This window comes from Eimeria tenella, genomic scaffold, assembly GCF_000499545.2.
Source record: "Eimeria tenella Houghton genomic scaffold, Eth_scaff31, whole genome shotgun sequence".
NCBI lineage: Eukaryota > Apicomplexa > Conoidasida > Eucoccidiorida > Eimeriidae > Eimeria > Eimeria tenella.
In genome coordinates this window covers 99,562-125,539 of record NW_013542966.1, presented here as the reverse complement: position 1 = coordinate 125,539, position 25,978 = coordinate 99,562, and the positions used below count along the sequence as shown (strand labels likewise).

The 25,978-nt window shown below is 51.6% G+C and overlaps 5 protein-coding genes across 5 annotated transcripts in view; 1 reads left to right on the top strand and 4 right to left on the bottom strand.

Moving 5' to 3' along the window:
* ETH_00015335 (uncharacterized protein) overlaps nucleotides 1-337 on the bottom strand; it is a gene marked incomplete at both ends in the record, with an annotated part of 5,254 nt that extends 4,917 nt beyond the window's left edge. Inside the window, one exon of the mRNA XM_013376031.1 lies at nucleotides 1-337. This exon is cut by the window's left edge and continues 3,290 nt beyond it. Coding sequence (XP_013231485.1) covers nucleotides 1-337 — 337 coding nt within the window.
* Nucleotides 338-3,914: 3,577 nt separating this feature from the next.
* ETH_00015330 (uncharacterized protein) lies at nucleotides 3,915-4,919 on the bottom strand (the record flags this gene model as incomplete). The annotated part of the gene is made up of 1 exon (XM_013376030.1): nucleotides 3,915-4,919. The coding sequence occupies one exon, from the start codon at nucleotides 4,917-4,919 to the stop codon at nucleotides 3,915-3,917; it is 1,005 nt and encodes a 334-aa protein (XP_013231484.1).
* Nucleotides 4,920-7,629: 2,710 nt separating this feature from the next.
* On the bottom strand, nucleotides 7,630-8,626 carry ETH_00015325 (pre-mRNA-splicing factor, putative; the record flags this gene model as incomplete). The annotated part of the gene is made up of 4 exons (XM_013376029.1): nucleotides 7,630-7,719; nucleotides 8,035-8,225; nucleotides 8,422-8,460; nucleotides 8,611-8,626. 4 exons carry the CDS (start codon nucleotides 8,624-8,626, stop codon nucleotides 7,630-7,632), a joined length of 336 nt encoding a protein of 111 aa, XP_013231483.1.
* Nucleotides 8,627-9,793: 1,167 nt separating this feature from the next.
* ETH_00015320 (SET domain-containing protein, putative) lies at nucleotides 9,794-17,624 on the top strand (the record flags this gene model as incomplete). The annotated part of the gene is made up of 11 exons (XM_013376028.1): nucleotides 9,794-11,496; nucleotides 11,762-12,386; nucleotides 12,622-14,353; nucleotides 14,686-15,222; nucleotides 15,542-15,981; nucleotides 16,221-16,305; nucleotides 16,405-16,495; nucleotides 16,769-16,861; nucleotides 16,995-17,142; nucleotides 17,289-17,377; nucleotides 17,555-17,624. 11 exons carry the CDS (start codon nucleotides 9,794-9,796, stop codon nucleotides 17,622-17,624), a joined length of 5,613 nt encoding a protein of 1,870 aa, XP_013231482.1.
* A 1,029-nt stretch (nucleotides 17,625-18,653) lies between these two features.
* Nucleotides 18,654-24,300, bottom strand: ETH_00015315 (uncharacterized protein; the record flags this gene model as incomplete). Its single annotated transcript, XM_013376027.1, has 3 exons — nucleotides 18,654-19,620; nucleotides 19,839-20,307; nucleotides 20,472-24,300. The coding sequence occupies 3 exons, from the start codon at nucleotides 24,298-24,300 to the stop codon at nucleotides 18,654-18,656; spliced, it is 5,265 nt and encodes a 1,754-aa protein (XP_013231481.1).
* Nucleotides 24,301-25,978: the final 1,678 nt, after the last annotated feature.

The following is a 25,978-nucleotide window of genomic DNA, read 5'->3' as shown; positions in this document are numbered from 1 at the left end:
CTGCTGGTGCTGCTGCTGCAGTGGGAGCAGGCGCAGCACCTGGGGGGGCTACGGTAGCCCTTGCATCCCTGTCTTTCTGCTGCTGCTGCAGCTGCTGCTGATGTTGCTGCTGCTGCCTATTACGCGCTGCTGAAAGGGGTTCTCTCCGGGCTGTGGGCCCCACCTCCCTTTGCCTTATCAGAGTAATGCGTCTGCTCGTGAGATCTGGCCTGCAGCTCAAGGGGTTGCTGCTGCTGCTGCTGTTGTTGTTGCTGCTGCTGGCGTTGCTACTGCTGCGGCAGATGGAGCCGCGGCTTCTGCTGCGGTTTCGCGCTGCAGTGATGGGGAGTTGAGGCATCAGGCTTGTGCCGGACTGTCTTAGGGCATTGGGTGAATAAACTAGACAAATAATTGTTCAAATTCATTAAACTGCTTTTTCACCTAATTTAATGCCCTATTTCCACGAAATTTTCTGTCTGCTGCAGCAGCTCACTAGGACAGCGGCGGCGGCGCGCACATAGCCGCCGCCCCGCTGCTTTGGAGGAATGGAGCAAGAATAAATAAATAAACTCGTCAATTTTGTTTTAATTCTCGGAATATTCAAATGAGGAGAAAAAATGAATTAAAAGGAAGTATTGGTAGAGCCATGAAAAAGACACACGTAACTTGGCTGGCCACGGTGGTGGGGTTGTTGTTGTCCTCCAGCATGGAATGTTGGCGTCTGAAACGCCAATTTGGAAAATTCAAAAATTACAAATCTGGGAAATAAACAGACACCATTCAATCATTTATGTTGCTTTGTTGCGGACTCCTTTCCATCTCTGCTTCCCGGCGCTCGCGAACCTTGCAAAAACAGCAGCAAGACAATAAAACAGCGCACAATATAAGAGCTGAAAGTAAAATAACGTAAATAATCTAATTTCAAGCTTAAAATGATCTGGAAATCTTTTATATCTCAAGCTTACCTCCGTTAACTGCAGCTATTTCAATTGAATGCAAGAAATGAGTGAGGTTGTTCTTTTGCACTCTTTAAATTAAACTCAATTCAACAACTTTTCCAGCAACCCCAACTCTTCATTTGTTAATAGCCCCTTTCATTTAAAAGAACTGGATAAATCCCAGTTTGCCACTATACTCCTCTTTCCACCAATTTAAACCTTTAAACGAAAACAAGGTGAAGACAGTGAAGTGAAAATGTCATAAATAATTGCCACCACTTGTGGAGCCACGCTACAGGCGAATGCCCAACTAAGTCCTCGGCAACTCCACATTCAACCGAAACAAAACAAAACTCTGCAAAAAGGAAATGTCAAAAACCTCTCATGAATGCGTATTTCGAAGAAATCTGCATTCCAGAAAGCAGTGTATATTTCACGAAAGCAATGCATATTCCGATGAAAGATGTATTCCAGAAAGAAATGCGTTTCGATTGAATATGCATTCCTCAAATCAATGCAAATTTCGAGGGAATATGCATTTCCCAGAAACGTTCATTCCTGGGAAGAACATATATTTTGCATTCCCTTCAGTACTACAAGAGCTTAATCAGTACCTTCCCCCTACTGGTGCACCTCAATTTCCTCGTACCTTCTCTTCAAGGTCCCAAAGTTCCAGTAGACTCGGACCAACTCTCAACGGTTCCACACTAGATCTATATGCACAGAACTAGTACCACACCTCAGCCACTAAACTAGTCTAAACGACCTACTACACTCTACCCGTTCTAAAACTCCAGCAACGACTCCGCGCAACTGAAGAATCTCTCTTTCAACTCCCTGCCAGCAACGAACTCCAGCCCCTTGTTCACAAGACTCTATGGAGTTGAATAGTCCAATAGTTTGAGTCCAGTCTTCCTTTACACACATTCGTTTCGTGTCCGAACAAGACCCTCCTTTTCAACTTTTTTTACCGAGGCTAAGAACAGTCCTTTCGAAACCGGACAAAAGAGCAGCGGGCGCAGCAGAAAACGGAAAACCACACAGACAAACATATACACACACTCAAAAGATCTGCTGCTGCTGCTGCTGCCGCTGGTGCAACTGCAGCGGCAGCGGTTAGTTCAGCTGCAGCTGTTTCACCTGCTGCGGCTGCCACTGCTACAGCTGCCGCTGCTGCAGCTGCCGCTGCTGCCGCCATTGCGGCCATATACGGATACAACAAAACGGGCATGCATGAGCTGCCACCTGCTGCTTACGCATGCACAGGTCTACTATGAGCAGCTGCCGCATCAGCTGCTGCTGCCTGCTCTGCAGCATTTATTTACAATTGCATGCGAACAAACGCATGCAAAATGCGGGGCACGACTGACAAGAAGTTATTGGGGGCATGCCACTGGCCCCCACAAAATTTGCATGCGCACTCCGTTTACCATATAACTCCGATTAATCTATTCAATTGCCCAGCCGTTATGCACTTAAAAAGGATGAGCTCTTAACGTAGGCATGCAACTGCTGCTGGCGACAGACCGTTTGCTGCAGCGGCAGATACATTATAGACACGCCCAGCAATAGCAAAAATATACTGGAAAGACGCTGTGCCCATACATGTACACGTATATAGAATATATATTTATTTTCCACCACACACTACGTAAAAACTTGACGGGGGAACACCCTTTTCAGAACACCAGTTGCGTGCCGAACCTCCACAAGGATACGACAAAGAGGAAAAAAAGCTAACTGTAAGGATTAAAGCGAAAAAATATGTATGAAAGTGCATACCTATGCAAAAGGATACTTGCACAGTAAGATACAACGTGCAACAACCGACATGTCGAGACCGTCGAGATGACTGACGAAAAAATAAATGATCCACGTGCATCAGTTGAAAAAATAACAGTAAAAGTAGTGGGCCGCAGCTTCGTCTCCTTTTCAATTCATAGCTAGCCTGTGATTTACGATCAGACTGGAGCCAAGAACTCTAGCCGCGGCCTGATGCGAGCTCCTACAAGGTAACTTCACCACTAGCACTAAACACTTCTGCATGATGCAAGCACATTCATGGAGATGTTTCAATTCAAACTCACAATGTGTTTCAATTCAAATTCACAGAAGACTTCAGGAGATCCAAATATGTGACACGCTGGCTTCAAATTGAAGTGCTCCCACTCCCACGACAAAGGCATCATTCTTGTTGCGTCAAGCGAGACAAAACGGCAAACACAAACCTATCAAATATCTGGAAATACACGGTACATACTAATACCGAATAAAAAATACTCAGAGTTCAAATTATGCCTCGAGGCCCACATGCTATGCTTACAAATGATCATTACAGGAGGAACAAGAAGTACGGCATTGACTGGCACGCCGCTAAGGCAGAAACGTCTAGAAAGGATGCATGTACAATTCAAATCAAATACACAAGCCAATCTAGGCAATTCAAATAATAGGCCGATTCAAATATTCGCACTTAGAGGATTCAAATGTTTCAAAGGACATCAGAACAGGAACAAATAAATAGTGGAAATCAGACAAAAGCGAAGAGTGAACGACAGACTGGGTCTACAAAGCATTCAAATAGAAAATATTCAAATGGGAATCACGGCATCGAAAATCTACAATCGAAAATGAACTGAGAGATTCAATGAAAGAGCTCAATGAGTTGGACGAATGGATGCGCCAAAACAAGCAAATGAAGAGTTACAGTGACAGTAAACCAACAAAACGATACATAGTAGACCGACGGCTCCCGCAGTGCCGAACAAATAACGTGAGAAGTGTGAAACAAAAACGAGGCTGATCAGGAAGGGAAAAAAATAAAAAGAAACTTCAGGACAAAGCGCCCCAGTAAACCAGTTCAAAGGTGGTTGACCACACAGCTGCTCACTCTGTAGCTGCGTTTCTGGCCGCTCCCATGAGCCCTCCTTCTTCGTGATGCTGACCAAAACGTCAACTTCAACACGAATTAGTCTACCTTTACACCTCTCCAGACAACTATACAGGAACGCCTTCAGCCCGGGAGGCATCACCATGAGCACTACCCTCGGCAGCAGGAGCAGCAGCAGCACCAGAAGCTGCTGCCGCACGTCTTCCCAGTAAAGTCAGCAACTGTTGCGCGGTCATTATGCTGGCAAGAGCTGCAGGACCTCTGCCTTTTCCCGCTTTCGGTCTACTCATTGGTTTCGCATTCTCTTCGGTTTCCTCCGCTCCCCTCCTCCTCACGTTTTCACTTGCCTCTCCACTTTCTCCTGTTTGTCCCGCTCCCCACCCCGCCCCAGCTGCTGCTGCCCTCGGCAGCAAAACTCTAGTTCTGCCGAACTTTTCCCGCCCACTTGCACTTCCTGATCTCCTGGATTCCGCGCCCATAAGCCCGAGACGGTCCCCCACCTCCCTGCCTTCAACTTCCTCCCTACTTTCCCATCTTTCTGTTTCTACTGTGTCACTTTTTTCTGCAATTCCAGCTTCAGGACAGTCACTTCCTGAAGCCCACCTCTGTCGCTGGCACCCCCGCTCCCCAGAAGTCATCTTCTGTGCATCTCCTGCATTTTCTGCTCCCCGTTTCGCCTTATCTCCTCGGGGAGTTCCCTGGGCCTGAGAGTCCCATGTCCCCGCACTTCTCGAACTTTTCTTCCTCTTGGCGCCACCCCGCATCCGGCAACTCTGCTGCTGCTTATGGCAGCTGCCATTACCAGCTATTTCTTTGAGTTTCGCCAGGAGATCCGGTGCATGTCCCTGTAGCGCCTTCAGAGCAACCTTCACCACCTCCGCCATAGGCGCTTCCGGCTTTCCAGGCTGACCCTTTTCTCCAGGTCCCCCCTCTTCGGCAGTTGCTGCTTCACTGGCACCAGCGCCTGCTGTTACTGCAGCAGCAGCGTGGGGCGGCTCCTCTCGAAGGGGAAGCCCATCAGATATCTCTGCGCCCACTGCCCAGATCCGAGGCAACTGGCTAGCCCCATAGTGGAGCACCAAAGCTCCTAATAGGTGTAGCTGCAGCTGCATCTGCAACAGATTAAAACGAGGCACAGACACACACGGGAACGGGGGAGGAGAGGGAGTAACGACAACGCTCCTAAGCGCTACTCTTGGCCTTTACTTAAGCCTATTATAGTTTAAATTAGTCTTATAAAGGGAAACAAAAAATAAAACGACAAAAATAGGTCCAGCGGACGCAAACACACCTCCACACAACAAGACACGAGACGAGACATACACAACTGAACCACTGCAAATGGCAGTGGAACAAAGCCAACAAGCTATCACCCTCTGTTGCCTTTTTCTGTTGTAGAACAATTAAAATAAACATAAGAAGAACAAAAATAACAGGAATTATATAAATGAATGGTGGGAGTGAGTGGAAGGCGCACTGGAACGGCAGCAGCGCGCGGAGACGGACCGCCGCGCCGCTGGCCCTAGCACACTGGTAGTGCTGGTTGCCACTTTGTTGCAGTGCGCGTTATTTCTCTCTTTTTATTAGTTTTAAAATCCGATAATTCACTTAAATCAGAGTGAACAAGTGATTTTATGTATTTTAAAATTGTTCTTTTCGATTCAAGGGAATTAGACCTCGACAGCAGGTGTCTGCACCAGTGCGCCACTGGACCAGTAGCTCCCCCGTCACAATCCCACAGGGTGCTGGCCTCCGAATCTGCGTATGCTTTTGCATTTTTTAGAGTAAACTAAATCAAAAAAATTATTCCACGCCCGAAATATTACTAATATTAAGTACTACTTAGACTTTTTAATGCTTTTGAATGTGGAGAAGATCCACGAAAAGGTGAGGTCACCCGCTATTCTGTCTCGATACTGGTTGTGGGGTTGCACCCGCGGGAGTTGTGACCACTTCCTCTGCAGAAGCATTTTTTTGTATTATTTGTGCTTGTAACATTATTGTGAAGCAAAGACAAAGCTACTTTTGAATTTTTTTGTATCCAATTCATTCGCGAAGTGTGCAGATGGGTGTTGCTGGTGGTGCGACTGTCCTTGATTAGGAGGCAGGGGGGTGCGTGTCTTCGCGTTACCTTTCCGTGTCGGTCTTTGCGTTACCTTTTCGTGTCTTCTCCCTACATTTCTGTAATATTACCTTTTAAACGAAAACTGTAGTTTAGGGCACCAGGAGGGTATCCCCAGACATTCCTTTCTTTATGCGCCCCTTCACTTCACGATAGAGAAACAGCGGGGGAGTGCGCACAGGGAAGAGCGAGACATCCAGCGGGCATACTCGTGAAGAAAAACTCTCATATAGGAGAAGATCACCGGAAATTAATTTTTCACCAGTCTATCTCTCTCATACAGGAGAAGATCACCGGAAATTAATTTTTCACCAATCAATCTCTTCACGCGCAGACCACAACACGTTTTTGTGGATCTCTGTGGCACATGGGCGGACATCTCGAGCGCTAGTACGGAAGTACGTAAAAAAATGACCTGCTGCCTGTATCTACACGCATGTACAGGTACTGCATGCGAGTTTTATTTCTGAGTACGAAACCTCGGTTTCCTCATGCAAGCCAGGCCACGAACAGTACACGCCGTTACGTTGCACTAATTTGAATTCACTCTAGGCTTTCACTCAGAGAAGTGAGTGCCTTTCGACGCATGTCTTGCAACGCTAACGGTGGCTCCAAGTGCTTTTTTCAGCCTCTCTTCTATGGAATCAACCCAATACAAGTTCACACACTTCGGTGTTGAACTGCTTAGATATGTACTCATCTATGCGCGTATAGCACTTCAGCAAGTAGAACCCGTCAAATTTATGAGAGCACATTAGTTTGCAATAGCCCCCTAATAAATGCCAAACGTCCAATTTGGTGCTAGCTCAATCAGGTATCTATTAAAAAATGCCAAACGTCCAATTTGGTGCTAGCTCAATCAGGTATCTTTTCCAATTGCCTACGTGACTGTGAGGATCTCTTGGCTAGTGTGATTTGCCACAGACACGCAGAAGCAAGCCACTTCTTAACCACAGTGAATGCCTCCAATTGTGCCCCTTTTCATGGACAGTAGGTTACTAGTCTTAATTAGAGCTACCTGCGGCCCCAGCTAGCTGCTTGCAGCCTCACGACTAAGCCAGAAGCTTCTGAAACTACCCGTTTCGGCAGCTGGCTTTTGCTCTCACCTTGCCGCAGCAGCAATTCCGTATCCATTGTAGCCCTTAGGCCTGACTAGACCCAAGTACTTTTACCCACAATCACATTTAGTGCTAACTGCAGCCAGCAATACCCATCTGTTCAGCCAACACTGGGCATCAACATTCCGAAGAGGCCTTTCTGCCTTCTGGAGGTGACGTTTATTCATCTACAAAGTGGACCATCGGCATCTGACAAACATGAACTGCGGTTGGCTCCTTGGGCAACCAAACACAAAATAGACTGCTATATTTGTTTGCTGCTTCACGGATTTCTCTTTCTGGCTGTCTGTGTCCAAATGTTGCTGCTTAGTTTTCCGGCTACAAAATAAAGGCTGTTTAACTAATTTCCTGGCAATGGCTTGGTCATTTTTGTCCCGTCTACTGAATCTTCGAAAGCGAATTGATTCTGCATGGTTTGTGCTGAATTAAAGTCGGCAGGACCGCGTCTTGCCAAGAAACCACTAGGGGCCCCAATCCTAGCCCTAATTCCAAACCCTCAACCTGAGTCCCACGCCACAGGCCCTAAACCCCTGCCCTCGCCTTTCCCAATAAAGAAAGGCAGAGAAAAGGGGAAGGCCAGTGCTAGTTCCGTTTCGCCCCAAACTGTTTCCGGGCGTAAAACAAATCTGATTTGGCGCTTCCCAAGTTGACTATCTTGGGACAGCCGTCGCGCTGCAGACACAAGTGCATACAGCTAAACAAATTACGATTTACAGATTCCAAAACATTACACATTAATGCTGAAGGTACCTTCTTGATGTGAATACCGCCTAGCAGCAAATAACAAGTGAAGCTAACGCACGGAAGGACGCATGCCAAACAAATGCGCAAACAAAGCACAATGTGCATAAAACCGTACACCGGATTTTCTGGCGACATAAATAAGTTTGGTCCGCGCCGCGTACACTTGGGCTAACAAAAACGCCAGAACGGCATCTTTGCAACAGTAGCTGAAATGTACCGAAGACAGCCATTCATAAGACTCACATCTTTCTCCATCTGGCAGCACTCCTTGCAGTAGAAGGCGTCCGAAATTCCCTGGCCGCCACAAATGACGCACCGGCCCTGGAATGAGCCGTAGTTGCACTCATCGCAAATGCGCACTAAGGTGTGCGGGCGCACGTAGCTGTCGCAAATTGGGCACTTGCCGTCGCAACGTTCGCAGAGCCGGCCGATCGCTGCAAAAAAACAAAAGATTAAAATAAATTGAATGGTGAAAGCAAGATATTAACTAGCCTGAAAGCCGCAAACAGAGGAAACAGAGGTTGCAACACTCATGGCAGTACAAGTCTGCATTTCCGTCGCCTTTCAATGCAGAACGGAGCCCTCTCAGTTGTTCTGTGCGTAGCACTTAGCCGTGAAAGGACTGCTTACCAATGCCTGGCTGTTTGCGGCACATGATCAAATCGGGATCTGCATGGCACGACAAGCAACATAAGCAGGTGCGGAAAATGCATCCGGGGCAAAAGAGGGAAGATAGGAGCATGCTTCTGCAGCTTTCTACTCAAACAACTAGTGCAGAAAAGCCACGGATATCTGGCTACAGGAAGAAGTCGTGCTTACGGTGTTTTGCTGCCATTTTCGCGGCTGCTACCTTGGCAAGAGAAGCCTGCGGGCAAAAGTTGAATGAAAGGCGGGCGAGCCCCTTTCAAGGAGGCTATGGCCATTCAGGCCTTTGGACGAACGTGAATAATGACGCAAGCTGTAAAACACAGTTATATGAACAACAACTGTCTTCAGAGCAGAGCTCCACCACGCCTCCTCAGCAGCACGCTGGAAGCAAAGGGGAAGAGGGTATAAAGGATCTACGAGCCGCTCAGTATGGACAGACAACAATTTTACAATTGAATTTTGAAGTTAGGACCGCAGGATGAAGTGAGTAGCAGTAACAAGGGAGGGCGCTGTGGAGGCTCCGCCGCAAGCCCTGCCTCAAGCTGCATGCGCAGCGGAGAGGGCCAGACCTGGAACTGCGGGTACAAACGAGTAGGACGGCTTTAAATAGTAAATGATGTGCCTCAGGTGCATTGAAAAGACTGTGGGACTTCAATACGAAAGGAAAAACATTGGAGTGGGGGAAACTATAACTTGAGCCCAGAGCGACTCGAACGCCCAGCCTTCTGATCTGGAGTCAGACGCGCTACCATTGCGCCATAGGCCCCTAACCGGAGCGCTGCATGTCCTTCAATTTACCTGGTGGTGTACTATTTCAAAGTTCAATGTTCAATCTTATTTATCAGTATGATTGAATTTACAAATGCTACTGTTTCATGCAGGCAATGGCGTTTTAACGGAGAAGACCAGCGTTGAGCTGGCTGTCCTTGCATGACTTTGAGGCTCCTCAAGAACGGCGCCCTAGCCTTGCATACCGGTTTGTTCGCATTTTTACTTTGTTCTTACATTAATTGAGTACAACCAATCCGACATGTACTCCATATTCTCGTTTCCTTAGTTCTTACAGTGCAATGAAGTCTTCCGCGCCTCCCTTCCTCCCCCCAGCAGCTCTTGAAAGGAACTGAACTTGTTCTGTTCTCCCGCCCTTGTTTTGTGGAAGCACCCCAAGAGCCTGGGATGCGGATTTCTGCTTCTTGTCCGCCCGGAAATGAATAGCTAGTCTTTCGGACTGCTCAGCAGCTGCCCTGCGTGATTGCTGTCTAGCTTATGTGGATTATTATGGAGGGAAACGAACACACACTCATGCAAAACAGACATCCCACGTAATGTGTACAGCTTCCAGGGCCTGTACATCATGAGCCAAGGCAGCAGGGAGCTCAAGCCGGCGGCAGCCGCTGCTTTCCCTGTTCCTTTGCCGCCTTCAGTTCTTTCTTTAAAGGCTTGGCCTCCCACGCTTCAAGAGGTTCCCTCCTCCCTTCTCTCTCCTTCCTGCTGCCCTTATGACTCTCAGCCCGATGCAGCAGTCAAATCGCTTCAGGCTGCAGCAAAAGCAGCGACAGCTGCAGCGCGAGCAACACCTGCAAACCCCGAAACAGCAACGGCAGTAGAAGCAGCAGAGCTCGTACCACTGTCAGCAAAACGCCGGAGAGTGGATTGCTTTACGGAGATGTATGCAAACGAAGGGAATTCTGCTGCTGCTGCTGTTTCTCAGAGGGCGCCACAGGCCACAAACCATAGGGAAGTAGCCCCAGCTACTCCCTCTCCCCACACTCGGGCCCTGACCAGACGTCTCCAGCGGCCGCCGGTGCTGGAGCAGTTCGTCTCGCTGCTGGAGGCTGAAAATCTGCAGCAGCAGCAGCAGCAGGAAAAGCAACGCATGGAACAGCATGGGCAGCAAGAGAAGCGAACGCACGGACAGCAGCAGCGGGAGGGACAGGACTACAGCTACTTGCTACAGCAAGAACAGCAGCAGCAGCGACAACGGCAGCAGGAAGAGGAAAGGCAGGGAGAGCAGCAACGGGAGAGGCAGGAGCAGCAGGAGTTCCAAGGTGAGGACAGCGGAACTGATCAGCAGCAGTTCGCGCTTGCCATAGCGCTGCTTCGGTCTCTACCAATATGGAAGAGGCAGCCAGAATCCATTCCAGCCTTAGTAAAGGCAGCAGCAGCAGCAGCAGCGGCGAGACAGCGTGGAAGGGGGCCAACGGGCGAGGCCTGCAGCAGCAACGGCAGCAGCCGCAGCTTTGACAGCATGCTAGACGGGCCCCCATTTGTGTCTGCCACGATTCACTGGGAGGCGAAGAGGCAGGCAGTATGCGTAAAGGCTTATAAGAGCCCCAGCAGCAGCAGCAGCAGCAGCAGCTCTTGCCGCTACTTCCCTCTGCGTCGCCTCAGCCGAGAGAGCCCAGGGGGACATCCCTGCCTGCTTCGCGGGGTGCCCTCGAGCTCCAGCCACTTGCAGCCAGCGCAGCTCGTGTGTCCCAGGAAGCTTCTTTTTGCTGCATATGTCTTCTTCCTGCAGCTGCCTTTGCTGCCGCCAGCAGCACAGCCCCGCGTGCGCCCGTTGGATCTTCACAAGGGCCACCCCGCGGGGCCCCAGGGGCCACCCAAGGCTTTCAATTCACTGAACTTGGAGCAGCACAATGCTGGGAAGGGGGCAGCAGCGCAGCAGGGCGGCCAGAGGCACGCAGAGGGGTCTCAGCTTGCTGCAGAAGCGCTTGCTGCTGCAGCAGTTGCTGCAGGGTGCCGCGCTGCTGCCGCATCCTTCAACAGCAACCACGGCCAGCAGCAGCAGCAGCAGCAGCAACTGCATGGTTTGCAAGCGGCGACTGTCCTTCTTCTCGCTTGGTCCTTCTCTTGCCCTGAGCAGACTACCAGTGCTCCTGGTGCTGCGGCTGCGACTTCGGCCGCAGCGCAGGAGCAGCAGCAGCAGCAATGCCGAGAGGTAGGCTCATGCACTGTCAGTGCGCAAGGGCAACTCTTTACAGGAAGTGATAAGGCTGCAAATCTTTCCGAGACTTCACCGATTGAAGCCGATAGCCACAATGGACTGACATGCCGGTAAGATGAGGCAGCGGTGGAGCTGCTGCTGCTGCTACAGCTACTCTGCGTATTTCCTGCGTCTTTTCTGCTTCTGTTGCTAGAACACTACATTGTGATACTGGCGGCATCTAGGGCACATTCGGCCTGTGGTATGTCGAAGCCATTTCTGCGTTTTTCTGTGAAGAAGGGCAGTGCTGTAGGATTTATATGAACTGGGAGCAGCAGCAGCAGCAGCCCTCTGCAGCCGCTCGTCCTTTACCTGCTTTTCTCTGTATCTTTTCAGGATTTGCGGCCAGCTTAGCCGCCCGCGGTCGCCGGGACTTTCTTCATTTGAGACTCACGATATCCATATCCAACAGCAGCATGCATTCCTTGCACCCCTGTTGGCGGCACTGCTCCCCTTCAGCCCCACGCATGCAGCACAGGCATCAGCAGCATCGGCTCACATCATAGGCGCTGCTGCTGTCTGCAGCAGCAAACCGGCCGCGAAGGACGTTGCACTAGCTATCAGGCGGCTCGACCAAGTTGCAGTCACGGCCTCGAGCTCTGCGCAGCAAGAGCAGCAACAGCAGCAGCAGCAGCTGGAACCGAACGCTTTCATGTCTGCATGCACGGCTGCTGTGACACGGCTGCTGCTCCAGCTAGACGGCGTCACCCCCGTGAGCCCTAAAGCATGCTTGATGGAGCAGCGGCGGCTGCTCATCGCGCTTGCAGCTGTGAAACCCCCTAGATCTTTTTCGGGGGGCGCAAATATGCAAGAGATTCATCCAAAGGAGCATGTCTTGGGGGCTTTTGTAGCTGACCAGCAGCAGCAACAGCAGCCGCACCAGGAGCAGCAGCCGCTCCCCCCATCCGCAGCTGTACGTGGAGAGACAACTTCGGCTAAACTGCTGCAAGAGCAAGAATTGGTGAGACCCTGCTTTCAAACTGCTGCCGTGGCACAAAGCAACAGCAGTTGCTGCTGGTGTTGCAGCAGCTGCTGCTTTTGAAAGAGCTGCTGCTGCAGTTTATTTTCTTGCGGCGGATTCTGCTGCTGCGGCTGCGGCCGCCGCCCTGTATATGCACTTCACTCTCGTGGCGTATCGTTGCCTGCCGGTTTAGTTGCTATTGCCTCCTTTTTTTGCGACTTTGCGGTGAATTCAGACCGTGCAACGGCTGCTGGAACAGCAGCTGCAGCAGCAGCCTGCTGACGCTTTTGTTGCTCCCGTTCTAGAGTTGCCCGAATCTGTCAGTGGCCCCTTGGGACTGTGCAGTGCTGCAGCTCCTACGGCTGAGTCTGCTGCATTCTTAATTAGCCACATTCGCGCTGCAGTTGAAAGCAAGCTGCTTGTTCCGTCTGTGTGCGAGACCATACTTAGAGCGAAGCTGTGGGACGCCACTGCTGCTGCTGATGCGGGCGCTGCTGCCTCTGCGGACAACACTGCTGCTGATGTTGGTTGTAACAACATACAGAGCCGCATCTTTCGCAGCAGGGGAACCGAAGACCAGCTCTGCAGCCAACGCCGCAGAGTGAAAGTGCCTTTTTTGCGGCAATTTCTAAGCGAAGCTTGCCCGGATTGTAGCAGCAACGGGGTCGCGAATGGTTGTTTCTGCTGCTGTGGTGGCAGTTGCATGTCTCGTCGAGGCTCTGAAGAGATGTCAGGAGCTGCCGTAGACCCCACAGGCCAACGAAATGACCCTTTCGCTGCTGCCTGCCGGCGGATGAGCTGGTATGAGGCTCTCTGTCTTGTCCCGCAGCAGCTGCATTCGCTGCAGTTAGAGTCCACTTCACTCGGAGCAGCGGCAGCGGCAAGAAGTGAAACAGCAGCAGCCGCAGCTGGCAAAGAAACAGCAGCAGCCTCAGAGACCGAAGCAGCAGCAGCAGACTCTGCAGCTGCAGCTGAATCTCTGCACTTGCTCGCCGTTGTGCTGCCTCCGTTCGGTGGGCCTCCGTTGCAGCGGGACCGGCTTGAGCGTGTATTAATACAGGCGCGAATGAGGTCTGCGCATCCTCTCATCTCTTCTCTTCTTCAAGAAGGGCAAAGTGCGGTGCCTCGAAGTCTTATTACGCTAACAGTGGCGTTGCCCGAACCTACAGCTGCAGCTGCTGCTATTGTCGGGTTGCGGGAGTTCCTCACTAACCGGGCCAGACCACTGGTCCTTGCTTTGCTGTTTCCTGAGTCAGATTTCGCAGAGGCATCAGGGGGTCCTGCTTCTCTTGCTTCTACAGCAGCTGAAGACACGGCATCTGCTGCTGCTGATGCTATTGGCGCGTGCTACCGGCGCTGCCTACAGCTAATCGAAGCCGCTGCCACTGCGGTTTGCTGCTGTGGTGAAACACCATGTCCAGCTGTTTTATCTAGACCAGTCCGTTCTTTACTGCAGTATGTATTAGAGAGCGTGGAGTGCCCTCGCTGCAGCATTCAGAGCAACGTGGAGCCGCGCTGTAACAGCTGCTGCGTTACGCTGGAGGCTGCTGTTGCCGCAGCAGCTGAGCATGTCACAGACGGGAGTCTCGGTGCAGAAAAGACAGCAGCCGTTGCTGCTGCACCGCTTCAGGGTTCGGCAACTGCCTCTGAGCGTCAGGACGAACTTCCTCAGCAGTCCAGTGGAGTTCTGTGTCGCCGCGTGCTGTCATTTCTCTGTGGGGCTCTTGTTGAATTCTTGAAAGAGTGGGAAGGCACTGCACCAACCGCTGCAGACAGTGAGAAATCATGGATTCCCAGAGTCTGTCAGGCCAAGGAAGGGATCTCACACCAGTCTCTTGCTGCTACTGCTGGTGAAGCTGAGCCATGTGGGGGCCTTCTGGAGGACGTGCACGTCAGGCAGCCGTCTGTACAACAGGAGTGCTTCAAATTTGGGGGTCTTCCTGTTGCATGCGATGACACGCAGACTGGTGGGCTTCTGCTTTTGCGATATTTTTGTTACTTCGCAGCTGGTTTCGTCATCCGGTCACGCAATTTGCTGTTCTTCCGTCTGCAGATTTCTTATGCAGGGAGATTAGAGTTTTTATCTGTGTCTCTCCTCTCCTTATGTATCTCCCTTATTGCCCGTTCTGTGTCTGCCTCTTTGGCAATCTTCCTTTTACCTTGCTATGTGCCGTTTGCCTTCCAGTTTCTCTTCGCTGTATGGGGATTCTCTTGAGGCAGTTGCCTCCGTTACTGTTATGGTGTGTTCCTTCACCTACCTTTTGCCGGCTCAGTTTCTTTTGCATGTACGCCTTCACAGGCCTCTTAATTCAAGCTACTCCTTTTGGAGCTCGCGTCGTGAGGGGGACGCCATTAATGTGCCGCCACCAGCTGCAGCAGGTTGCGGCTCTTTCAGAAGGCTCTGGACTTGCACCGGAAGTCAGGGGTGGCCCTGCAACAGGAGCAGCTGCTGCAGGGAGCATCGTCATCGGCAGTAGTAGCAGCAGCAATAGCCGAAGAGCCCAAGGCAGCGCCGGCACCGGCTGTGGCTTCAGCAGCAATGGCCGAGGCACCAGGCCTGACAGCAATTTTTCGCTACACCACTTTCTCCACGCCCCCCTCACCCTATCCTTACCTAAAGACTCCTCTCCGGCATCATCTGCGTCAGACTACGCCCAAGAAGGTCTGCGAAAAGGTTCTGCCTTGGCAACCTCTTTTGCAGGTCTCGCTAGGGCCTTCAATGACAACCCACCCCATGCGGCCTCAAAGAATCGTACGAGGGCTTCTCTCGAGGATGAGGAGCCTGTGCCTTGGCAAAGCGTCGATATCTTCGCGTGGAGTCTGATGGACGAAAACGGTGAGTACTGGTAACACTCGTACGTATTTTGCTGTTATTCTTCCTACTGTTGCTGCTCATCTCACCTGCCCACCTGCTGTTATTCTCGCCGTAGCGGGTCTCCACGGTGCTGCCAGAGGTCTGTCTCCCATCTGCAGGAAGGCGCTAGTATCTTTTTTCCCGTACTAGTTTGGTTTCATCTCTGGTGTGCATTCCCTGCAGCAACGTACCTTTTTGGTTCCTTACAGCCACATCTCTATCTTAGACTTCCTTTGCCGTACCTCGTGAAGTTCCTTTGTCTGCATGCACTTGGCTTCGTGCAGCCATGCTCTGTTTTCAGGGGCCGATGCGGACACGTCTCTTGAATTCCGTCTCTCGAAAGCCTCCCTGTGCAGGAAGTCAACACCAAGAGGGGGCCCTACGAACTCTCCTGTTTCTTCACAGCAAGCGGCAGCCAAAAGGTCTGCAGCAGCCGAACCTGCACAAGAAGGAGCAGCAGGATCAAGAACAGCAGTGGCAGAGGCTGCAACCGAAACGACTGCTAGAGTGGGAAACGCAGCAGCTGCTGCAGCAACAGAAGCAAGATGTGCAGAGCTATCAGCTTCGTCGAGGGCATTCTCCCCTTGCGCATCAGACTCTGAGGAGCCGCCCCTTCATGGAGACAGCAGCAATCATCTCTTGGCGGCGGTATGGCAGGCAGCGAGTGGCCCTGTCTTAGACTTGGCAGCAGGAGAGGCTCAGCGCCGCAGACTTTCTCCGTTCTTTGGACTCGTTCTGGAGGTAGCTCATGCACAGCTAGCAGCAACAGCAGCAACTGCTTCTGAGGCTGCCTGCGGGTCGATATTCACTTCCCCCCAGACTCGTGCGCATGCGTGTGTTGTGTGTGGCCTGCGTGTGACTCGTGCCAGTTGTTGTTGTGGCCTTCTGAGTAGTCTCATTTGTCATTCTTTTCGCTTCTATGTCTCATTGAAAGCTTTTGCTGTTCTGTGGTTTCGCTCTGCTTCTTTTCACTACTGCAGGAGACTGGATGCCTGCCAGAGGCAGCAGATCTGCAGCAGCAGCGCAACAAGTTGTTCTTCCTCTTTGACGCTGTGGACAGACTGAGTACGAGTTATACTGCTATGATGCTGGTTGTGCTGGTGTTTTTGTTGACGATGCTGCTGTCTTAACTTAGGACTCCTGTGCTGATGCGTGGAGGTGCAGAGACAGCTCAACTCTACGAGAGTCCCTCGAGAGCTACTCAGCTTGCTGCCCGTCAGAAGTATCTGCGAATAGCCAAGTCTTCCGTGCACGGGTACGCGTACTTGTTGCAAGTAGGAGTATCAGTGCCAAAGTCAGCAGCAGTATATGCGTGTGGTGCGTGCCTAAAGCAACCATAGGCTCTCCTGGCGGGTGGAGGAGCGCGACGTTCTTGACTCTGTCATTTCGGCGCATTTACCGCTTCTTGTAGACTCGGGTTGTAGCGCAACATCTTCTTTTTTAGTTGACAGTATGTGGGCCGCTTGTTACTGAAGTTTTCTTCCTGTGCCTAAGGTGCATGCGGTGTTGAAGCCTGCTGCTGCTGCAGGTGGGGTGTCTTTGCTGCGGAGCCCATCCGCCGCGGCGAGTTTATCGTGGAGTACGCTGGAGTCGCCGTGTCAGAGGCGAGGGCAAACTTTCTGTACGCACTCTTAGACTTTGCGTGGTCGCGTGCACACTTTCATGCTTTTGTGCGTGCACAGCTCCACGCAGTTGCGTGTGAACATCCATTTGTTTGGTCTTCGCTGCTGGGCATCTTGAAATTTCGTGTGCAGGGAGGCGCAGTATGTGCAGAGCATGGGGGGTAGCACGTATTTTTTCAAGCTAAGGAATGGCTCCATAGTGGATGCGACTGCTTGCGGCAGCGCAACGCGATTCATTAACCACTCTTGCGCCCCTAACTGCTGCACAGTGGATATCTTGGTGAGAAATCGCGCAGGCGTATGCATGCGTGCGTATGTGCATGCATGTGGGTAAGTGCATGCATCATCGTTGCTCTCCAGGCTCATGGGCGCTCCCCTCCTCCAGACATTTCAATTTGACTTTGTGTACTTTGCGACTGTGACCAGGACGAAGATGAAGAAGATGGTGGCAGCCACGTTGGCCTCGTGGCTCTTAGAGACATCGCTATGGGAGAGGAGCTGCTGTACAATTATAGGTGAGGCTTAACCGATAGCAATGGATAGGAATGGGTGAAGGCCGGCGATGGCAGGAAGCTCTTAAAAGGAGCTTCAGACTATGCTGAAACAAGGAACGCGGATGTCTACAGCCGCTGCGGAAATTTTACAAATGAAACTGCGCTTGCTGGTTTTGTGCCTTCGTCTGCTTCATGCAGCTTGTCCGAGAGTTCTTTGGGACAGGAGGTCTGCTGCTGTGGGGCGCCGAATTGCCGAGGGTATATGTAAAGCTCCATGCCACCCCAGGACTTTGATGCCGCCATAGGGGACTGGCTCTGTGCATCTTGGGATGTGAACTTTCGTCTTTATTTTCATCGGAGCATGCAAATAGCAACTGCCACCGCCATCGATATATCGCAACTTTGCATCGTCAAACACACTATAGTTGGGCTTTTCACGTTATGGGCGTTCCCGGGAATTTCGGGGTCACGCAGGACTGGCCAGCGGGGTTTCAGGAGCAAGCGGAACTGTCAGATGGGAACAGAGCGTCAACGCACGCTTTGTGTAGTGCCTGCGTTACCCCATATTAGGTGTGCGAACTGGGAAGCACTATTTCCGAAACTTCCACGTTGCCGTTCAGAGAGGCCAGGTGCTGTCTACGCAGCTATTCGTGCTGCTGTTGTTGCTTCAAAAAGCAACCCTGGAGTGTCTGAACTTTTCTCAGCAACCACGCAGCGCTGAAGCCACCAGTTTTAGCCTGCTTTTGACGCGCGCATTCATTGGACTTGGTTTTCGAAGACTGAAGTGTACCTTTGTGAGTTGTATTTCCGCAAGAGGCGCTTATTTTGCCAGTTCTATGCGGCTTGAGCTAAGGCGTATGGGATCGCATACACTAATAGCTAGGATGTCCTTTTCTATATATAACAGTAGTTGTTTAGACCCTCCAACCGACTCTTGGTTGGCAGCGTTGGGCTTCCCATCTAGCGAGAGCTTAGAGGTTTAAAGCGTGTTGCGTGTCATTTTTCTTTGGGAGTTGGTACAGCTCCTGCTGTTGCTGCCGTTTCTGTTGCTCCACGCACTCGAATGTTCACGCAGGAGAAGTCACTGATACGAACAAAACATCTGCAGAGGCATTTCGAAAAATCCGCATGCAAATCCTGCAGCTACTGCTGACACTCTGTGGAAAGCACCCGTACCAACACCAGGAAGAGCAGCCGGATGTATGCGTAAGCAGCAGCACGACGGGAAGTCCCCGCACCGGGAGATAAGGGACTGTCAGACCATTTCAGCAATAGGCGCTGCAGAGCTGTGTTGGCTTCAGCTTCTGTAGGGTAGGCCCTGGGACGGTCGTAGGGGAGATACTTGCTGCCTCCTCTGCAGCTGCAGCCGAGGAGTTCCCCATTCCCGTCCAGCTGCTGCTACAGTTGCAGCAGCAGCCGTAGCAGCGGCTTCACCTCGACGGGCTAACGAGCCCACAGGCAATGGAGGCACTTTCCTAGGAGTTAGCATGGGGATCATCTGACCTTGAGGTGTCCGTACACCATTCAGCGTGGCCAGCTGGAAGGGAGGGTTGCTGCTAAATGCGGGAGTGGGCACAACTTTTGGAACTCCACTGTGTCCATGGGATGCCTCCCCAAGTGGCCCATCAAGAAATCCTGCAGGGGTTTCGGCAACTGCCGTTCCAGTGAACCCCAGCACAGATAAATCTCCCACGTTCAATCCCGAAGGCAGGCGGCGGAAGACCTCCGAAGGGCTTGACCTTAAGCGCTCAGGGGGCCCATCTGTCACTGTTGATGCCCTGCCATAGCCAACCGTGCTGCTTTCTTCGACTCGGTTGCTCCGTCCACTTTGCTGCTGGTGCAAGATTTGTGATGTTGCTACAGCTGGACCGCCAGAAACTGCTTCAGCTGCAGACTCCGAGGCTCGAACCTGCCACGGTTGATCTGCTAGCCCTTCTGGCGGCGCTGAAGGCGCAACTGCAGGCGTTGCTGCTGTGTTGAGGCCCTGGCAATTGGTTGTCTGTAGAGTCAACTCAGGAAAACCCGCAGCAGTGGTTGCGGGGCCTGAGCTGCTGTGGCTCATTTGTTGAATCGGGTCTAAGGTAACGCAAGGCTGCGGCTGGCTAGGCAGGAACCACTTGCCAATGGCAACAGGCGCAACGGAGGCAACAGCGGGTCTAGCCAACGCTTCTTGGGATGTATCACCAGGAGATGCGCCGCGGGCCCCTGGACCGGCAAGATAGTTGGCCCGCCTTGTTAGGGCTAGCAAGGCAAAACGGACACACCTGAGCAGCGAAAGAAGAAGACACGTACGGTCCGGTGACATCCAAAGCAATCCAGACGTCGCACAGTCATAGAACCTCTTATGCTGTTTTTTCTGAGTTTGGCCATTAGATACTGCAAGTGTATTGGTGGGAACAAAAATATTTCAACGCTGAAGTCTTTAAATGGTCTACCAAGTCGATGTTTCAATAAGTAGAAGGCCTGACTGGCAGATAAATACATAAGCATCTGAATTTTGAGATCAAACACGTGATTGTGCTCATCGGCAAGTGTTGCCACTTGCCTTGCAGCTGCATTCCAGGCCTTCAACTTGGAAGCTACGAGTCTGCACTGGCCCTCAGATGAGGCGTCAAAGGTACCTGAAACGTCCGCTGGTGCTGCTCTAGGTATAGCAACACCAGCAGCAGGCCGTGCTGCCGTTGCAGCAACATGCCCTGGAGCTTGTGGATCTGCAGCCGCCAGCCTGAGGAGCTTGCCTTCAGTTTCTAGTGGCTTCCGTAGAAGCGCCAAATGCCTCTTGCGCTGCTGCAGATACCCAAGGCACAAATTCACGAGGTTTTGCTCAAGTTGCTGCATCTCATGTATGGTGTCTTCCCCTTTTGACGCCAGCGAAGTGACGAACGAGAAAACTGGCTGACTCCCATCTGGGGAGTCTATCGCAGCAGCCGCAGCCGCTGCTGCAGCAGAAACTGCGCAGTAAAGCACACCACAGAAGCGAGCAACTCATGAGTAACCAAAGTCTGACGTTATAGTCGAGCACTGCTGGATATACATACAGATCATTCCTCCCGCATGTGCAGCAGCACCGACATTATCCGAGGATATATTCCACTTTCGAGGGCTGCAAGCTAACCATTTGCCGCCTTTTGGCTGATTTCCTTCTCAATCTGTTCTAATCTGACTTTCTTCTGCAAATGTTCTTCCTCTGCTTTTTGCTGCTGTTGCTGTAGCTGATGCTCCCTTGCCTGGTGCTCGTCCTGCTGTTGCTGTATTTGCTTCTCTCGCAGCGTTAATTGGTTCTCAAGTTGCTCTAATTGGTGCTGCCGCTGCCTCAGCTCTTCCTCTTGTCGTTTCTGCTGCTGATCCCGAAGCCTGAGATCCTCCAGTTGGAGGTGCAGCTGCTGTTGCAGCAACTCCCTCTGTCGCAGCTGGTCAGCTGCTTTCTTTTCGAAGTCTGCCACAACTTGCTGATGACTCAACAGCTGCTGCTCCAGTAGCTGTTGCTTCATTTGCGCAAGCATCTCTTCATGCTGCAGCTGCTGGCGCTGCTGATGATGCCTCATTTGTTGCTGCTGTTGCATTTGCTGCTGCAGCACTTCTTGCTGCCGCTGATGCACACCTCGCATATGCAGCTCTTGCTGCAGCCTTCTCTGCACCTCCTGCTGCATCTCCAGCTGCTCTCTCTGCTGACTGAGGTCTTCTTCTCTTTGACGCATCAGTGCCAACAATTGCTGTGCTTCCTGTTGCTGCAGCAAAGCCTGCTGCAGCTCTTGCTGCGCGTGCAGCTTTTGTTCCATCGCCGTCCGTTGCAACTCCTCTGAGATCCGTTGCTGCTTTTGCAGCTCTCGTGCCTGCTCATTCAGCTCGCGCTGTTTTTGTGCGCTACCGTCTAAAGCTTCCTTTTGAAATTGTTTTCCTTGCTGTGGATGCTGCAGGGAGTGCTGGTGCCTGGACTTGCTGACGCTACTGGTAGTAGATGACTGGCACAGTGGGGGCACATCAGCCTGGCTGGCTTCAGCTTGAAGACCTCCTTCAGCCTCCGATGCTTTCTCTCCGTTGCCGCCGGCATCTTTCTGTGTCCTGTTGCTTCCTGGTAGTCCTTGAGGGAGTGGGGCAAGGCCTGGAGCTTCATTTTGTAGTAGCTGCTGCAACTGCTCGGCTAGCCTGGTCTGCACCAGAACTGACGGACACCCCTGGAGGGACTGCATACATCCAGCAACCGCCAAACCCGCAGCTTGGATGGCACAGACTGAATAGTATTGAGCTGCTGCCTTAGCTGAATCTTTATTCTCTTGTCCCTCTTCAATAAGAGGCGCGCAGCTGCCAGAGGGCAGCGCCAGGGCCCTGGGAAGGAGCCCTGCTGCTGCTGTGGTCGATGGCGCCGCCGCACCACCAGCTGCATCACCGCTTCTTCTTTTTCTGTTGAGGGTCCTACGATTGGACAGGAAGAACTGGAGGGAACTGGAATCATCAGCAGACGCCTCTGGCATCAAACACAGAGGAGATGATTGCACGAGGTCTGCCCTCAGGCACCTCAGGTTCCCCTCTGCAGTATCAGGTTGTTGCCCGTCTTCTAGCTCTGTTGCGCGACGAGCCGCCATTTCAGCAGCCAAAGCAAACTCTGCAGCACGCTCCGCAGCCTCCATTGGTGTCAAAAACTCTCCTTCTTCTCCCAGCCGCCCGTCAGCGGTTGCCAAAGCTGTAGCCACTGTCAGAGGTCCCACTGCAGGCATGTTATCCTGGCCGCTTCCTGACGGTAGTAGCTGTAACGTTTCGGTCTGCAGCTGCAAATCAGATGTTGTACTGCTCCTGGAGACCATCAGCATCCCTGGGCTCACGGAGCCTGCAATGCCCATCGACGGTAGTGCTCCCGGGGATCCCCCAAATTCGTCTCTGGCCTCCCCGCTGCTAGCATCCCCAAAATGGCCGTCCAGTCCACAGAATTCCCCGGGCTCGATTACTGGCAATTTTGCACGTTGTATTTCAGCTGAAGAAATGAACCGGGATGTACGCTGCAGCAGCAGCTGCTGCTGCTGCCTCTGCCGTTGGATCTGTTGCTGCTGCTGCTCTAGTGTAGAAGTGTCTTGGTTTCGATGCAGCGAAGACTCATGCTGTTGCTGTTCTCTGAGGAAAAGCTCCACTTGCTGCTGCTGGTGTTGTTGCTGTTGCTGCATTGTCTGTTCCTGCACCTCGTGCTGCTCTGGCTCCTTATGTCGCACGAAATGATGCCGCTTTTGATGTTGTGAGCATTCGTACTGCCTTGTCTCTTCAGCCATGCAATGCACTTGTTGTTGGCGCTGCTGCTCCTGCTGCAGTGGGTAACACTGCTCAGAAGATTGATCACTTTGCTGCCGCATAAATTCGTGCTGCTGCTCTTCATTACTTATGCAGTACGCTTGCTGATTTTGCTTTGCTTGGCGTTGCTCAAAATGCTGAAGTTTTTGATGTTGCATGGGCCCTTGCTGCTGCTCTTTGCTAAGCACTCCATGTAAATGCTGCTGCCTCTCGCCAAATCTTCTATGCTCCTTGCCCTCTGGACACGTCTTTTGCACCTGCCGCTCTTGCTGCTGAGCCGAATGCCGTCTCTCTTTTTGGTGCTGCTGGTGCTGGTGGTGCTGCTCTTGCTGCTGCTGCTCTTGCTGCTGCGTGTGCTCATCTTGCAATTTCTTTTGCTGTTGCTGGTCCTCTTCAGTTAAAGAACTCATTTTCTGTTGCTGGTTTTGTTGCATCTGGATCTGTTGCATCAAAGGTTCCTGCTTTGGAGGCTTTCCTAGCGGCTGATCTTGCTGCTCTTTGTGTTGCTTCACCCGCTTTTGCTGGTGTGGCGTCGGAAGCTCCTGCAGCTCCTTCTCAAGCACCCTATCCTGATACAGTAACTCAGCTTGTTGATTCTGGCATTGCAACTGTTGATTATCCCTGGTTTTTTGCGTTGGCTGCCCCTGTTCATGCTGCTCTTGCTCGGGCTGAAGCTCTTCCTGCCGCTTGTATTGCTCCCATTGCTGCATCCCTTCCCACTGCTGCTGTCTTGTACATTCGCTTTGACTCTTCCAACCTTCTTGTTCGTGCTCTAGCTGTTCCACTGCCCGCAGCTCGCGACCTTGGTGCCGCTCCTTCGTGCGTTCTTTGTGCACCTGCTGGTGCGCTTGTTCCTTTCGCCACTCGTTCTGCTGCCACCATTCTTCCTGCTCCTTGTGCCGTTGCAGAACTTCATTCTGGGGTTCACCAGGTTCTTTGTCATGTTGCGTTCGTGGCTGCTGATGCTCTTCTGCATCCTGGTCTTGCTGCGTTGGACGCAGTTGATGCTCTTCAGAATGCATTTGGTCCCCAAGTGGGTGCTGCTGTGTAGCTTGCTGTGAATCCTGTATCATCGCTTGTGCCAAGATACCCTGGCTTTCCTGCATTAGTTGCTGCTGCTGTTGCTGCTGCGTTTGCAAGCCCCGCTGTTCCGTGTTATGACTGCTCTTGTTCTCTCCGTCGGCGTGATTCACGTAGTACCCGGCCTCTTCACTGCTAAAACAGCAAGACGCACATGGAGAGCCCTCTGCACCCTCTAACTTTTCATAGCTTAACTCAGCGACTGCACTCTCTTTGCTTCCTAACTCTTGCTCCAACAGTGCATCCTCCTTTCTGGGAGATTTTTGCGTTACGGAGCTCATCCTGTTATCCGTTACTCTTAGAATCTCTTTTCTTGCAGGCATAGCCAAAATTTTTCGGGGGTCTATGCATGCTGTTGGTGTCTTCTCTTCTTGAACGAATATTGTTGCGTCTACATGAGCCCTGGGCAGTGCAGCTGCTGCTTGTGCCACGCTGTTAGGGGGCCTCAGAAGTTTTGCGGGGCTGCTGCCACCGTCACTTCCCTCATCAGCCTTGCACTCTTGCGCATCAAGTTGATATTCTGGGCTTCCATTATGTTGTGACGGCGACCCGATTATCTTCAAGAGGCTCTCTTCTTCCACTCTCATCGTGTTTACAGCAGGTGGTCACATGGAACCAATTTAAGTATGTTTTGGCGCACCTATAGAGGAGGCGTTATTTCAGATTTCCTTAAGATTTCGCATTGGTATACTCCACAGAGAACACGTATGCTTTGTTCTGGCCGTCTTGGCTCTTGCTTTGCAAACGGTGGGGCGCGTTATAGTAACATGTCCAGGAGTGCCGCCAAGCGGAAGAGGCCAGCGGCCACGACTTAAATTTCTGGTTTGCTGCGGTGTCCTTTAGCAAGGAGTAAAACATAATGCGCATCAATTGTGTGTAGAACAATGAAACTGCTGCCTCCATGCCAGCTACCATACTGTTATGGCCTAGCAGTGCGTGAGACTACCCGCCATGTCTACTTCTGCGGCTACCTTCACTGAAGACACAACACGCTTGGGGCACCTGCTACTAAGCGCATTCACAAACAACGAAGTGCAACATGCATACATACACGCACATCGCTCTCTCTGCAGCTGCTTCTTGCGACCCTCACAGCTGCGGGTATTCAGTTACGCTGAGTTCAGTAGCACTGTAGCTCGACTGGTAGAAGCCGCAAGGCCACTTCCAAATGCCGTTTATTCTTTAGACCTCTAAATTATATGGGATCTCTTTGGGAGTTGTACTTGCGGCCTCACACCAAAAGCCGTCTGTGCACATGCAAGTGGTGCACACGGAGCCTTTAGTGTGGAAAAACAACGTGGACTGCAGGCGAGGCCATGCTAAAGTGCCTGAGAATATACCAGCGAATGAGTAACCTGAAGCAAATTTTCACTGATATATGCGTGAGCTTATGCATCCGCGGGAGACAGGGACTGTTATATTCCAACGTCTCTCCTGCGCGTGCGGTGCGCATAGTAGCAACTGAACTGCAAGCCGATCCTTCTTCCTCGGGTCGGTTCCGTTTTCTCATTTGATACGCATAAAAATCCACATACAGATGGAAGTAAGCATTTATTGGAAGTAAGCTCTGGCGGTGGTCGGCAGCAGCAGCCGCAGCAGCCGCGTCTGCAGCTGCAACGGCAAGCCGCTGAGCTGACGACGGGGCTGGGAATAAAGCGGGCCAGAGAGCGTCTTGCTGCTTCTTTGTATTTGTTGAATTCCGCTTCTTGTACTTATTTAAAGTGTTATAGGGGAACTGAGCGCTCTGTTGACTTTTCGTGTGCTGTCTCCAAGACAACTGGACCTACAATGGTGGTAGGCAGAAAAGTCCATACTAATCGTCTTACAGCTCACTGTTCCTCTCTGCGTGTTTCATCACCTCGTCTAAGCCTTTCTCTGCCTTCCTCTTCCCTCAACTAAAGCTCTCCGTTATTGATTTTTCCGCTTCTGCAAGCAGTTGCTTCGTGGCTGCCCCACGACTACAGGGAAACTGCGAGACAAGCACGGACATGCGCCGAACCGAAGTCACCCTTTCCCAGCTTAGCTTGTTTTCATATAGGATTTTTGGCTTTCTTTCCGTGGAATATAAAAGATAGAAAAGCGGACGAATGAAAGGGCCGCATCAGCTTACCGCTACATACTGCTCTTGGATGTATGGCATCCACATGTTTCTTGTGTCTCTTCTCTCTATGCTTCTTTGATCAATGCGTTTGTTTTGCGCGAACTGCGTGCTATGTATGTGATCATTTCACTCTAAGTCTTCTGGACGTATGTGCTAGGTATACT